The sequence below is a fragment of the Typopeltis vanoorti genome, chromosome 22 (assembly GCF_054136105.1).
Source record: "Typopeltis vanoorti isolate ZY-2024b chromosome 22, IOZ_Tvanoo_1.0, whole genome shotgun sequence".
NCBI classification, from domain to species: Eukaryota; Metazoa; Arthropoda; class Arachnida; order Uropygi; family Thelyphonidae; genus Typopeltis; species Typopeltis vanoorti.
The window spans coordinates 94,020,083-94,034,794 of NC_143570.1; the positions used below are offsets into that span (position 1 = coordinate 94,020,083).

Genomic DNA, 14,712 nt, shown 5'->3' on the forward strand with positions numbered 1-14,712 from the left:
CTTCATCCTTCTGAAAACCAGGTGACCAAATCTGGGTGCAATAGCCCATGTGTGGCCTAATCAAAGCCTTATACAATGGACAATATGTGTTAAATCATTACTGATAGCAAACAGTTTGGCTTTTTTTTTTCTAGCTTGGTCTCAAGTTAGAGAAGGGAAGTTAAATACTCAAATAGGTTTGTGAAGTCATCAGAGTTAGGAGAACAGTTTGAACCAAAGCAGATCATATAAATTGGATTCCAGGCCCAGTAACCTTTAGTAAGACCTGATAAATGCACAAGTCCCACTTCTTGCAAAAGATGCTAGTTCGTTGTGGTTCAGTGATGAATAACATATCAGTGGTGTTTTTTTTTTTTTTTTACATTTTATTTTTTTGGAGTATTTTTTCTATTTTAAAAGGTAATTTTTTTGATGGTTTTGTCTCACTTTTGTATTTTTTTAAGGAATTCAATTCTTGACAGAATCAGTAATATTTAATAACTCTGAAATGTAAGAACTGGGCAACCTAGTTTGCCAACTAGTTAGCATATCCTCTTTCCAACCTGCATGCTCAGGTTCAAATCCTGCATGGATGATTCTGTATTTCTGTAGGTGGGAGATGAATTTCATTGCCTGGTGTGAGGGAACTGTCCTGTTTAATGGAAGTGTGCAAAGTGGCCTGAAAAAATTCCGTGTTTGATTTCTGGAGCAGTGTTCCCAAAAACTTTAAATTCCCAAATATTCTTTCCAAAATTTTAGAACCAATGCACCCTCTCTCTCTCTCTCTCTCTCAGCAAAGGCAGTTTGGGAGAAGTTATAATAATATCTCATTCAAATGTGAATAATTATAAAAATATTTATTTTATAATTAACTATGAGCATGTGAAACATTTTTTTAAAATTATTAAATACATTTTAGTTATACTAATCCAATATACATACAGTAGTAACAGAAATTGTGAAATTAGCAGAGAGTTGCAATTATGTGGTTCAAACCACAGAGCTCAGTACCAGGACCTATATTGGTTAACCTTTATATCAATGACATTGTCAGTAGATTGCAGAGGGATATTCAGTTGTTTGCATTTGATGTGAAGCTGGGAAGGGTTATTAGTAATAGTGTGCAGATGTGGCAGCCCTGCAAGAGGATTTTAATAAGCTAGACAGATGGGCAAATGAATGGGGATGTCGGTTTAATGCAGCAAAATGTACGGTTTTGAGGTTTGGGATCCATCGATAGGAGGATGCATACTCGATTGGAGGAGCTATACTGGAGGAAGTAGGAGAGACAAGAGATCTAGGATTGATGGTTGATAGAAACCTGAAATTCAGGGGACATATTGCAAAGGTGGTGAAGGTATCACAGAGGATTGCTGCAATACTGAGAAGGAGCTGACTTGCAGAGATAAAAGAGTTATCATTCCATTATATAAGACCCTGATCAGACCACACTTAGACTATTGTTCTCAGATTTGGTCTCCAGGATTTAAAGGGGATAAATTAACTGCGGTAAGGGTATCAAGACAGATAACAAAGATGGTTTCAGGACTGTACAATGTTAGTTATGAGGATCGGCTAAGGGTATGTGGACTGCAGAGTTTGATGGATAGAAGAAGGAGAGGTGATATGATTGAGACTTTTAAACTGTTGAGAGGTGGTTACAGGGTTGACACTGTGGAGTTCTTTCGCTTGGTTGAACAGCGGGAAGAAATTATGACAAGGGGCCATCCCTGGAAGTTATGAAAGGAAACTGTGAGCAAGAGGGTGAGGAGTGGTTTCTTTTCATGGAGGGTGTTTGAACCGTGGAATGCGTTGCCTGATAGAGTGGTGGGAGCAAGAACGGTCAATGAGTTCAAGGAGTGGTATGATAGACTTTGTGTTTCCTAGGAGGGACCTTCCACGATGAGTCTTTTGACTCCATTTAGGCATACCTGAATAATAATAATAATAATAACTATTTGAAATTTAACTTTTCAAGCAAACAGTTTGTACCACTCAGCTGAAATGCAAAGAGACATATTTTGTTTACAACATCCTTTAGATTTTTTAGTTATTGAAAAATTAATTATAGGATAGACCTAAACTTATCTGCCAAAATACGAAAGTGAAATAAATAAAAAGTGCCTCATACTCATACGCCCTAATGATCCTTCACATACCACACTTTAGAAAACACTACAGTGCTTTCTTAAGTGTAAAATAAATAAATAAAGTTAATAAAGGAAGAAGAAAATTCCTAGCCCACCCATGATACTAATGTGCTATGTGGCTCATACCCAAGAAAAGTTTATAATCTTTTGTGGGTGTAAGCTGCATAAAAAAGAAAAAATGGCATCATTTATAGTATATATGTAGAAGAATTCATGTCAGTAGATCATGGGCATGAATGTAACTTCACCCACAAAGTCTAGCCTTGCTAAACCGAACATCAAGTAAATTTTCTAAAGCTCAGCAAGGTATAATTTTTAGTGTTCTTATTGTCATAAACTAAAAAAAAAGAATTACTTTCTAATGAATATTACATTTCATTTTGTTTCTCAGTACTTCAGTACCAAAATACAAACAATATATTTATTCTGTTAAAATTCTGCATTCTTATTCACTCTTATTGAAACAAATTATATAGGTTGATGATGGTAAATCATTCTCAGTGCCAGGGAGCTGTAATGTGACACTACTTGACATGAGTCCTGGAATTGCAGACTATGAGAAGCATAAAGAGATATCTATAGATATATTTGGTAGTCTTACTGCTACAAATAATACTGAATATAAATTACTGAGAAGTAAAAGGAGTGTAGATGAAAGTGAACATTTGGTCCAACCTCCCAATGAACAGAAGATTCAGAAATATATTCTGGTAAGAGAAGGACTTGGTATTATTAATTAATTCTTACATATCTTGTTCTATCCCTGTTTTGTTTAAGATTTAATTCAATTAGAAACTGTTTTGATATAATAATAAGTATTATTGCTATTGGTTGCTGGGTGGCCTTGTAAGTTTCACAAACAATGATAGATCAACCAAAAAAAAAAAAAAAGCTTATATGTTCACCTCTTTGACTGACTAGAACTTCTTGTAATCCTTTTTTCAGTTGGTTTTCACAAATTAGTTTGTTTTTGGTAGTGGTATGTAGGGTTTCATTCTGAAAGCAGCTTGGGATTTTAATCCTATGACTAAGAAAAATTAACCATTAAATGCAATGTACACATACAGTAATGCCAGTTATAACTGGAAACCACAAGCAATAGTGACAGTTTTCTATTATATTTTCTTTGTCTTCATCTTGCATGTTTCAGAAAAATAGAATAGACTACACTCAAGAAAGCTTCAGGAATGTGTGAGCAGAGCTAATCTGTGGTAGTATGGTCACCTAAACGTAATTATTATTATTTACTTGGGCATCTCCATGAATCAATGAATCATCACTGTAAGACCACAATCTTTCACTTAATACTTATTATACTTCTACTTCTTTAGCCTCCCACCCATTTTGTTTACCCTTACTCTGAACTTGCAAATTCTCACTGCGCAACACTTTTTCTAGATACCTAACTCTAAATCTATTGAAATGTAAACCATCAGCCTTATATGAATTTTTTTCATTAGTCAAACTTGCTCCACATATCTACAAATTCTAATTTGCTTTTTCCTCTTTCATATCCTCTTGCATACCACTGGTCAAGAAGGTGTGATGTAACTGCTGAACTCACACACACTTATATCATAAATTTATTCTGGCAGATTCACATCCACTGTATATTGTGTATTAGTTAGGGACCGTATACAACATTGGGCATATGAGGGTAATGTTATCTGCAGAGTCAACATGGATTTGTGAGCAGGATTTTGCTTTCTGCTTTTTTTTTTCCGACATAGATAGTGCCTAATTAGGACTTTTGTCTTTGTGTTGCATGGTACAATTGTTCAAACTAATCCCATTGTTATACCAGATTGTGGTTGTGTCGTGTACTGTGAAAAACTGTTTTTCTTCAATAATTCTCACACACACTTAAATCACATGGCTATAATCCCCATAAAATAGACAAAATACTAAATGCTCCCCAGAAATCCTCCCACGGTCTATCACAGAAGACTACAACAAAACTGGCACCATCCCATACATTAAAGGCACATCTGAAAAGATTTCTAGAGTGCTTAATAAACATCAACATCACCATATTTAAACTATATGTGAAATTGGCAATGCTCATCCGTTCCCCCAAGGACAGAATCTCTCCTTTATCACATCCAGGAGTCTACAAAGTGCCCTGTTCATGTGATCGAGCTTACTATGGACAGACAGGAAGAATTTTGGACATCCACCTCAGTGAACATTAAAAATACATCCGGCACTATCACTATGGCAAGTCATGTCTAGCAGACCATGCTTTAGATACCCCTACACACAGGATCGATTGGAAAAAAACAAAAGTGCTGCACAGAAGCTTTTATAAGTCAGAGTGGTTGTTCCTGGGATCAACAGAAGCCTTGAAACATACTCCAAACTGCAACAAGTATGACTGTATGAATTTACCAAATATTTGGGAGACAGTCATCTTAAGACCAAATTAATACCTGCTTTCTGCTTTTTTTTTTTCCAACATAGATGGTGCCTAATTAGGACTTTTGTCTTTGTGTTGTACGGTACAATTGTTCAAACTAATCCCATTGTTATTATTATTATTATTATTATTATTAAACAAGACCTCATGGAGTCAAAGACTCATCTAGGAGGTCCTTTTATCTCACACACATCTCATCATACCGGGTCTTAAACACATTCAAACTCCTTGCAGACACCACACTCTCAGGCAAGGCATTCCAATCATTCACAACTCTGCACGAAAAAAACCTGCCTCTCACTCCCCTACTCACACCCTCTTTATACAGTTTCCAGGGATGACCTCTGGTTCTCCCCTGATCTCCCACTATTCGCTGTAGAACTTCTCCACCATTGATCCTATAGCAACCCCTTACCAACTTGTAGGTCTCTATCATATCTCCCCTCTTCCTTCTCTCCACTAGTCTCTGCAAATTACATCTTTTCAATCTTTCCTCATACTCGACATTCCAGAGGTCAGAAACTACCTTAGTCAGTCGCCTTTGGACCCTTTCCAACATCTCCTCATCCTTCTGAAAACCAGGTGACCAAATCTGGGCACAATAGTCCATGTGTGGCCTAATCAAAGCCTTATACAATGGAACAAGAATCTCCCTACTTCTACACGTCAGTGTCCTCCTCATCATTCCCAGAAGTCTTTGTGTTGTCTTCACAATTTTGGCGATGTGACCCCTAAATTTTAGATCCTTATCCACTATCACTCCCAGATCTCTTATTTCCTCTACTTCCAACAATATATTCTTACCAAGCATAAATTCTGCATCCCATCTTTGTTTTCCAAATTTTAAAACCTTACATTTTGCAACATTGAACTCACACCCCCATTTGCTTGCCCAATCACTCAATTTATTCAAGTCTTCTTGCAAGGCCACAACATCTTCACTACTCTTTATGGTTCTTCCCAACTTTGCATCATCTGCAAACAACTGAATATCTCCATCCAAATCTTCGCCAATATCATTAATATACAAGTTAAATAGTAATGGCCCTAAAACAGATCCCTGAGGCACTCCACTAGTGACTTTCCTTTTCCTGGATATTGCACCCCCATACACAACTTGTTGATACCTATCAGATAGCCAGTCTCCAATCCAATGCACTAATCTAATATCCAACCCCATCTGCTCTAGTTTGACTGTCAACTTATCATGAGGCACTCTATCAAAAGCTTTTGCGAAATCCAAGTATATTACTGTGTATCCTTCTCCTCTGTCCAAGGAAGCAGTCACTTTATTGTAATAAGTAAGTAGATTACTAAAACACGACCTCCCTTTAGCAAATCCATGCTGTCCATCAAAGATTATACCATTGTTGTCAACCCAACTCTGGATTCTAGCTCTCACAAGCTTCTCCAACAACTTAACCACAACACCCGACACACAGATAGGCCTATAGTTTGATGCTTGAGTTCGATCACCTCCTTTATGAAGTGGCACAATCTTGCCCTCCTTCCACTCTTTAGGGACTTGACCAAGTGCAAGACTCGTATTAAAAAAATATGTCAAGGCAGGTGTCAACTCTCTGGCACATTCCTTCAGAATACGTGGTGATATATTATCAAGTCCCACAGCCTTATTTACATCTAGTTTACTCAACTCCCCAAACACCTCTTGCTCACTTACAGTCAGTCTCTCCTCCCCATCATCAACTGCTCTTAATCTCTCCATGAAGTCACATTCACAAGATTGAAAGATTTTTATGAACTGCTCATTAAGTATCTCCACCACACATTCTGCAACAGCTGTCTTTATACCATTTCCTCCAATCAATGTCATCCTTCCATAATCATTCTTTCTTTTGCTGGCTACATATCGAAAGAACTCCCTAGGATTCTTTTTAGCTTCATTAGCTAACTGCTGTTCATACCTCTCTTTAGCTACTCTCACCAACCAAGTCACTCTCCTTGCCTGGTCTTTGTAGAACTCATGAAATTGGTTACTTCCACTTCTCTTATGCTGCCTCCACAATGCCCTTTTTCTCTGTATTGCATGCTTAATCTCTTTATTCATCCATCTCACACCTAACTTATTTAACCTTCTCACCCGTGGTATACATTTAGACATTGCATCCACTAAATATTTTTTGAAAATCCCCCAAGCTGCATTGATCTCTTTTCCAGCTAACTCCTCATTCCATGCTACACCTGCAAGCTGTCTCCTGAGCTCTTCATAATCACCCCCCTTGTAGTTCCACATATACCCTTTTTTCACAGGGGTCCTTGCACTGCTGGCAACCACCCAAGTAATCACCTCATGGTCACTTTCACCAATTGGTGGATGATTTGATACCTCATTGATAATTACATCCTCCGATGAGATGACCAAATCCAAGACCCTTAATCCTCTTGTGCCCTCTGTTACATACTGTCTGAGGTAGTTATCCCTCAAAAACTCAAGAAACTCATTTTCTTTACTTCCAGTTGCTATCTCTTCATTCCAGTCTATATTGCCATAATTAAAATCACCCATAATGATCACCCTTTTCTTATTTGCTTGGCTTATTTGACTATACATTTCACTATCACCACCATCCACATTACCAGGTCTATAACAACATCCCACCAAGTATTTGATTCTATTCACCTCTATCTCACACCATACTGCCTCAAAACCACTGGCCCCATTTCCCCCTTGCATCTCTACCTTGTATGGACATAACTCTTTCTCTATCATCAATAGCACTCCCCCTCCCTTTTTACCCCTTCTATCCTCACGAAACACATCATACCTTTCCATCTCTATTCCTGTCAGGATGTCATCCTCATCTAACCATGTCTCACTTATTCCGACAATCTCTGGGTGCACAGACGCAATTAGTGCAACCATTTCATCCGCCTTGTTTCTTATACTTCTAGCATTGGTATACAAACACAACAACTCATTTCTGGATCTACAGCTAGTTCCACTGATACCACTCACTCGATGTGATCTCTCCATGCTGGACTGGGGCCATTTCCCTTTCTGCTTCTTCATTTTAGAACCCTTTGCAATTCCATCTGTTTCCTTTTGATCCCTGATCATCCCATTACTTTCCTGCCTACACATTCTCTCACCTCCTCTTGGAGCATCCACCTTTCTCACGCTGTGTATCCCTGTCCACCCTGAGCCTCCCCGTTTCCCTGCTCCTCTTGCACACCCATTCTCTCATTATCTATACTCATACCACTCACTTCCACATTCATTTCCACTCCTTCAATCTCTCCTGTCTTACTCTCCTGCTCTTCCACATCACTCCCCTCTTGATCTGATTCATTCTCTCTATTCACTTCTCTACCTTCCAGCAGCAGTCTCTCCAAGCGACTCACACCATAACCACTCAAATGCAGTCCATCGCTCCCATACAGCTCACTTCGTCCCTCAAACTCATTCCACACATTAACAAACTGTACTCCCATCTCCTCACACATTTCAGCCAGAATATCATTCATAATCCTTGCTCTCCGCCTCATTTCACCACAATCATACCTAGGCAACACACTGACCACCCTTCCTGTCACACTATTCTCCTTTATCTTTCCAAGCAGTCTCCTGACATTCATTTTGACATGCTCTTTGTTCTCTCTCAAATCATTTGTTCCAATTAATACAATTAACTCTTTTGCTCGTTCCCGCCTCATGTTCAATGCCTCAATCACTCTACTCATTTTACCGCCTGGAAAACATACCTTGTGCATTTTATCCTCTAGCACACCTTTAATAATGGAGTCGCCATACAACGCCACTCGCTCATCTTTTGTTAACTCTTTCATGCCATCATGATTTATTTTAATAGTTTTGACCTGCATTCTCTTAATTTCATTCCGCATCCATTTCATTTCTTGCTTCATCCAATCCAGTTCACCTTCTGAACCTCGCGACACATTCACTCTATCATTAAATCTTTCTAACTTTCTAACTCTCGACCCTCTCTTCTCACTTTCCCTCTCATTCATCCTTCTTTGTTTCCGTACTTTCGGTCCAACATACGTCCAACTTTCACTGTCATTCTTCTCACTTTCACTCTCACATATCTTTCTTTGTTTCCGTACTTTCGGACTAACATGCGTCCAACTTTCGCTATCATTCTTTTCACTTTTACTGTCATTCATCTTTCTTTGGTTTAGTACTTTCGTTCCAACATGCGTCCAACTTTCGCCATCAGTCATTCTTTTTTCGCTATCATTCATTCTTTCGATTTTTTTTACTTGCGGTTTCTGCACCACGCCATTTCTACTTTCATTCGTTCTCTAATACCAGATTCTGGTTGTGTTGCGTACTGTGACAAACTGTTTTTGTGCTCTTAAGATGGTGGATAGAATACCAGCAATAAGTTAATAAATAGTTATTTTCTTATAAGTCTGTGTTCTCATCTATACCGTTAAAATTAATCAACAAGAAGTTGATGTACTTTGGACATATTATGCAAGCTGATGAATCATTGGAAAAGGCAGTTATATTGGGGAAGATTGAGGGAATGAGCAGAAGAGGAAGGCCACAAAAAAGTTGGATGAACAATACAAAAGAACTTACCAAATTGAACTTATGATTACTGAAAGAAAGGCCGAGTGGAATGGAGAGCCTTTGTTCACAGGATTACTAAGAGTCAAAAACGACTGGATGACACATAACAACAACAATAATTCTTATCAGTATCTACTATTACTGCTATCATCATTACACAACTACACAACATTGAGATTAGCAGTGATAATGAATAACTGAAAATGAATGTCCAGAAAGAAAGGTTTGGTATGAATGAATGCCTGAAGATTAAAGTAAACATTTGTATGTATTCTTTTTAGATAGGTTACTGTTTCTGAATGCATTTAGAGAATCATGGAATGAAATGAGATAGAATGCAGCATGAATAGTCTAGATTAGAGATTTAGCTTGCATAAAAGGATGTTGGACAGTATACCACAGGGAAAGCGGAGACTAAGAAGGACAATAATGCAATCAGGCTAATCAAAAATACCACCATTGCAGTGCATTTTATTATTAACGCCAAACTTACATGAAGTCAAAAAACTCGCAGGAGGTACACAGTTGCACATAAAGCCTATCAAACCATGCTTGGAACTGATTTACCATCATGTCAGGCAAAGCATTCCTGAGGGGTCTGTTTTAGAGCCATTACTGTTTAACTTGTACATTAATGATATTGGTGAAGATTTGGATGGAAATATTCAGTTGTTTGCAGATGATGCAAATTGGGACGAACCATGAAGAGTAGAGAAGATGTTGTGGCCTTACAAGAAGACTTGAATAAATTGAGTGATTGGGCATGGAAATGGAGATGTGAGTTCAATTCAATGTTGCAAAATGTAAGGTTTTAAAATTTGGAAAACAAAGATCGGATGTAGAATTTATGCTTGGTGAAGATATATTGTTGGAGGCAGAGGAAATAAGAGATCTGGGGGTGATCGTGGATAAGGATCTGAAATTTAGGGAACACATAGCCAAAATTGTGAAGACAACACAAAGGCTTCTGGGAATGATGTGGAGTACTTTGATTAGGCCACACATGGACTATTGTGCCCACATTTGGTCACCTGGTTTTCAGAAGGACGAAGAGATGTTGGAAAGGGTCCAAAGGCAACTGGCTAACTGACAGTTTCTAACCTCTGTAATGTCGAGTATGAGGAAAGATTGAGATGTAATTTGTAGAGTTTGGTGGACTGGAGGAAGAGGGGGAGATATCATAGAGGCCTGCAAGTTATTAAGAAGTTGTTATAGGATCAATGCTGGAGAAGTTCTACAGGAAATAGTGGGAGATCGGGAGAGAACCAGAGGTCATCCCTGGAAACTGTATAAGAAGGGTGTGAGTAGGGGAGTGAGAAACAGGTTTTTTTAGTGCAGAGTTGTAAATGATTGGAATGGCTTGCCTGAGAGTGTGGTGTCTGCAAGGAGTTTGAGTGTGTTTAAGACACGGTATGATGAGCTGTGTGTGTGTGTAATAAAAGGACCTTCCAAATGAGTCTTTGACTCCATGAGGTCTTGGGATAATAATAATAATTCCATTTACCAACCACTCTCCATCCAAAAAAAAATGCTTCTTATGTCCCTGCTCCTAACCTCCTTACACAGCTTCCAGGGATGTTCCCTTGTTCTATCCCTTCTATGAAAAATTTCTTCTACATTAACCTGGTAAACAACCCTTTACCAACTTAAATGTCACAATCATACCCCCCCCTCCTCCTAATCACAGGGCTTTGCAAACTGCATCCTCTCAATATGTTCTCAAATCCCAAAGACCAATTACCACCTTAGTCTGTTTTCTCTGGACCCACTCCAATATATTCTTAATATCATGAAAACCAAGGAACCAAATCTGTGCACAATAATCCATACAAAGCCTGATCAAGGCCTTACACAATGGAATCAGAACCTCTTTATTTCTGCAAGTTCCTCTGCATCCTTGCAATGTATTTATTTATTTAGTCAAATACAGCAAAATAGAACTATTTACATCTTTTATAAATAAAGTTTTAAATTAGACAACCACTGCACTGCTCCTGTTGTAGACTGTAATTCTGCTATTCCCCCTGGGAAATGGGAAATTGGACAGGACTCCAATATATGAGACACGGTTTGTGGATCAGATCATTCACAATATGGCTGATTGGCAATTTTCCATTTATGAAGAAGATATCTACATCTTCCATGGCCCATCCTAATCCTGTTTAGGAAGGATGTTTGCATGGCAGATCAAATCCTGGAGGCTAGGAAGAGGGTTCTCAGTAAGTTATTGATTTTAACATTAGATTGTTAAAACAGTTCCTCCATAAATCCACATAAGTAAAGTTGCGAGTTTCCAATAATTGTCCCTCAGACCAAAAGGGAGTACGGGATCTGAGTCAGGAAAAATCTACAAACAGATTAATGGTACTTCTATGGGTTCCCCCATTTATCAAACTTCTACATGGAACACTTTGAAAACAAAGTACTTACCACAGCTATATACAAGCCCCTAGTGTGATTATTATTATTATCATTATCTCCCAAGACCTCATGGATAATAAATTTAGTTTAATCCTTTATCCCAGTGAGAGCAAACAAAGTTTGTGCCTGAAAATATCTTCGGGACTGAATATAGTGTTGTACTATCTTACCTGGGTAAGTAGGGCAACACCAAGCAACTCGTAGCAAAGGTGGAGCAAGCTACCAACACTCCTATCCCAGTATCTCCCATAATGCAAAACACAGTTCCTTGTGGATATGTATACTGTTATGCATTCAGGGATTGGCCACTACCCAGACTAGTTTCGACCTTTATTGAGGTCTCTTCAGTGGGAGCCAGGCCCAGAGATGGAGATACCAGGCAGAAGCAGTAGCAAGTCATCTTTACCTATGGGAGTTGCCAAAAGGTTTACCACCTTTTTTTTTTTATTAAATTACTCTGTATTTAGAGAAAGATGTTGAAAGTTTATTTTTCACTAGGTTAGACTATAATAAATTTTAAACTAATAAAAATAAACTTTCAACATCTTTCACTAAATCCAGAGTAATTTAATAAAAAAAAAAAAGGTGGTAAACCTTTTGGCAACTCCCATAGGTAAAGATGACTTGCTACTGCTTCTGCCTGGTATCTCCATCTCTGGGCCTGGCGCCCACTGAAGAGACCTCAATAAAGGTCGAAACTAGTCTGGGTAGTGGCCAATCCCTTAATGCATAACAGTATACATATCCACAAGGAAATGTGTTTTGCATTATGGGAGACACTAGGATAGGACTGCTGGTAGCTTGCTCCACCTTTGCTACAAGTTGCCTTGGTGTTGCACTACTTACCCAAGTAAGATAGTACAACACTATATTCAGTCCTGAAGATATTTTCAGGTGCAAACTTTGTTTGCTCTCACTGGGATAAAGGATTAAACTAAATTTATTATAGTCTAACCTAGTGAAAAATAAACTTTCAAAGACTCATCTGGGAGGTCCTTTTATCGCACACACATCTCATCATACCATGTTTTAAACACACTCAAACTCCTTGCAGACACCACACTCTCAGGCAAGGCATTCCAATCATTCACAACTCTGCACAAAAAAAACCTGCCTCTCACTCTTCTACTCACACCCTCTTTATACAGTTTCCAGGGATGACCTCTGGTTCTCCACTGATCTCCCACTATTCTCTGTAGAACTTCTCCACCATTGATCCTATAACAATCCCTTACCAACTTGTAGGTCTCTATCATATCTCCCCTCTTTCTTCTCTCCAGACTCTGAAAATTACATCTTCTCAATCTTTCTTCATACTCAACATTCCAGAGGCCAGAAACTACCTTAGTCAGTCACCTTTGGACCCTTTCCAACATATCTTCATCCTTCTGAAAACCCGGTGACCAAATCTGAGCACAATAGTCCATGTGTGGCCTAATCAAAGCCTTATACAATGGAACAAGAATCTCCCTACTTCTACACGTCAGTGTCCTCCGCATCATTCCCAGAAGTCTTTGTGTTGTCTTCACAATTTTGGCAATGTGTCATCTAAATTTTAGATCCTTATCCACTATCACCCCCAGATCTCTTATTTCCTCTACTTCCAACAATATATTCTCACCAAGCATAAATTCGGCATCCCATCTTTGTTTTCCAAATTTTAAAACCTTACATTTTGCAACATTGAAATTGCATCCCCATTTGCTTGCCCAACCACTCAATTTATTCAAGTCTTCTTGCAAGGCCACAACATCTTCACTACTCTTTATGGTTCGTCCCAACTTTGCATCATCTGCAAACAACTGAATATCTCCATCCAAATCTTCGCCAATATCATTAATATACAATTTAAATAGTAATGGTCCTAAAACAGACCCCTGAGGCACTCCACTAGTGACTTTCCTTTTCCTGGATATCGCACCCCCATACACAACTTGTTGATACCTATCAGATAGCCAGTCTCCAATCCAATGCACAAATCTAATATCCAACCCCATCTGCTCTAGTTTGACTGTCAACTTATCATGAGGTACTCTATCAAAAGCTTTTGCGAAATCCAAGTATATTACTGTGTATCCTTCTCCTCTGTCCAAGGAAGCAGTCACTTTATTGTAATAAGTAAGTAGATTACTAAAACACGACCTTCCTTTAGCAAATCCATGCTGTCCATCAAAGATTATACCATTGTTGTCAACCCAACTCTGGATCCAAGTTCTCACAACAACTTCTCCAACAACTTAACCACAACACCTGACACACAGATAGGCCTATAGTTTGATGCTTGAGTTCGATCACCTCCTTGATGAAGTGGCACAATCTTGCCCTCCTTCCACTCTTTAGGAACTTGACCAAGTGCAAGACTCATATTAAAAAAATATGTCAAGGCAGGTGTCAACTCTCTGGCACATTCCTTCAGAATATGCGGTGATATATTATCAAGTCCCACAGCCTTATTTACATCTAGTTGACTCAACTCCCCAAACACTTCTTGCTCTCAATATCTCGATGAAGACACATTCACAAGATTGAAAGATCTTTATGAACTGCTCATTAAGTATCTCTGCCACACATTCTGCAACAGCTTTCTTTAAACCATTTCCTCCATTCAATGTCATCCTTTCATAATCATTCTTTCTTTTGCTGGCTACATATCGAAAGATCTCCCTAGGATTCTTTTTGGCTTCATTAGCTCACCTCACCAAACCAATTCACCCTCCTTGCCTGGTCTTTGTAGACCTCCTGAAATAGGTTTACAAAGACCACTTCTCTTATGCTGCCTCCAAATGCCCTTTTTCTTTGTATCGCATGCTTAATCTCTTTATTCATCCATCTCACACCTACCTTATTTCACCATCTCACCCTTGGAATGCATTTAGACATTGCATCTACTAAATAGTTTTTGAAATCCTCGAAGCTGCATTGATCTCTTTTCCAGCTAACTCCTCATTCCATGCTACACCTGCAAGCTGTCTCCTGAGCTCTTCATAATTACCCCCTTGTAATTACCCCACATATACCCTTTTTTCACAGGGGTCCTTGCACTGCTGGCAACCACCCAGGTAATCACCTCATGGTCACTTTCACCAATTGGTGGATGATTTGACACCTCATTTATAATTACATCCTGTGATGAGATGACCAAATCCAAGAACTTTAATCCTCGTGTGCCCTCTGTTACATACTGTCTG

General features: G+C 38.7%; 1 protein-coding gene across 1 annotated transcript in view; it reads left to right on the forward strand.

Moving 5' to 3' along the window:
* The window catches only part of LOC150094572 (integrin alpha-9-like), a 337,988-nt gene that overhangs the window by 223,644 nt on the left and 99,632 nt on the right, over positions 1-14,712 (forward strand). The window contains exon 10 of the mRNA XM_090411818.1: positions 2,606-2,839. Coding sequence (XP_090267944.1) covers positions 2,606-2,839 — 234 coding nt within the window. The remainder of the gene's footprint in view (positions 1-2,605; positions 2,840-14,712) is intronic.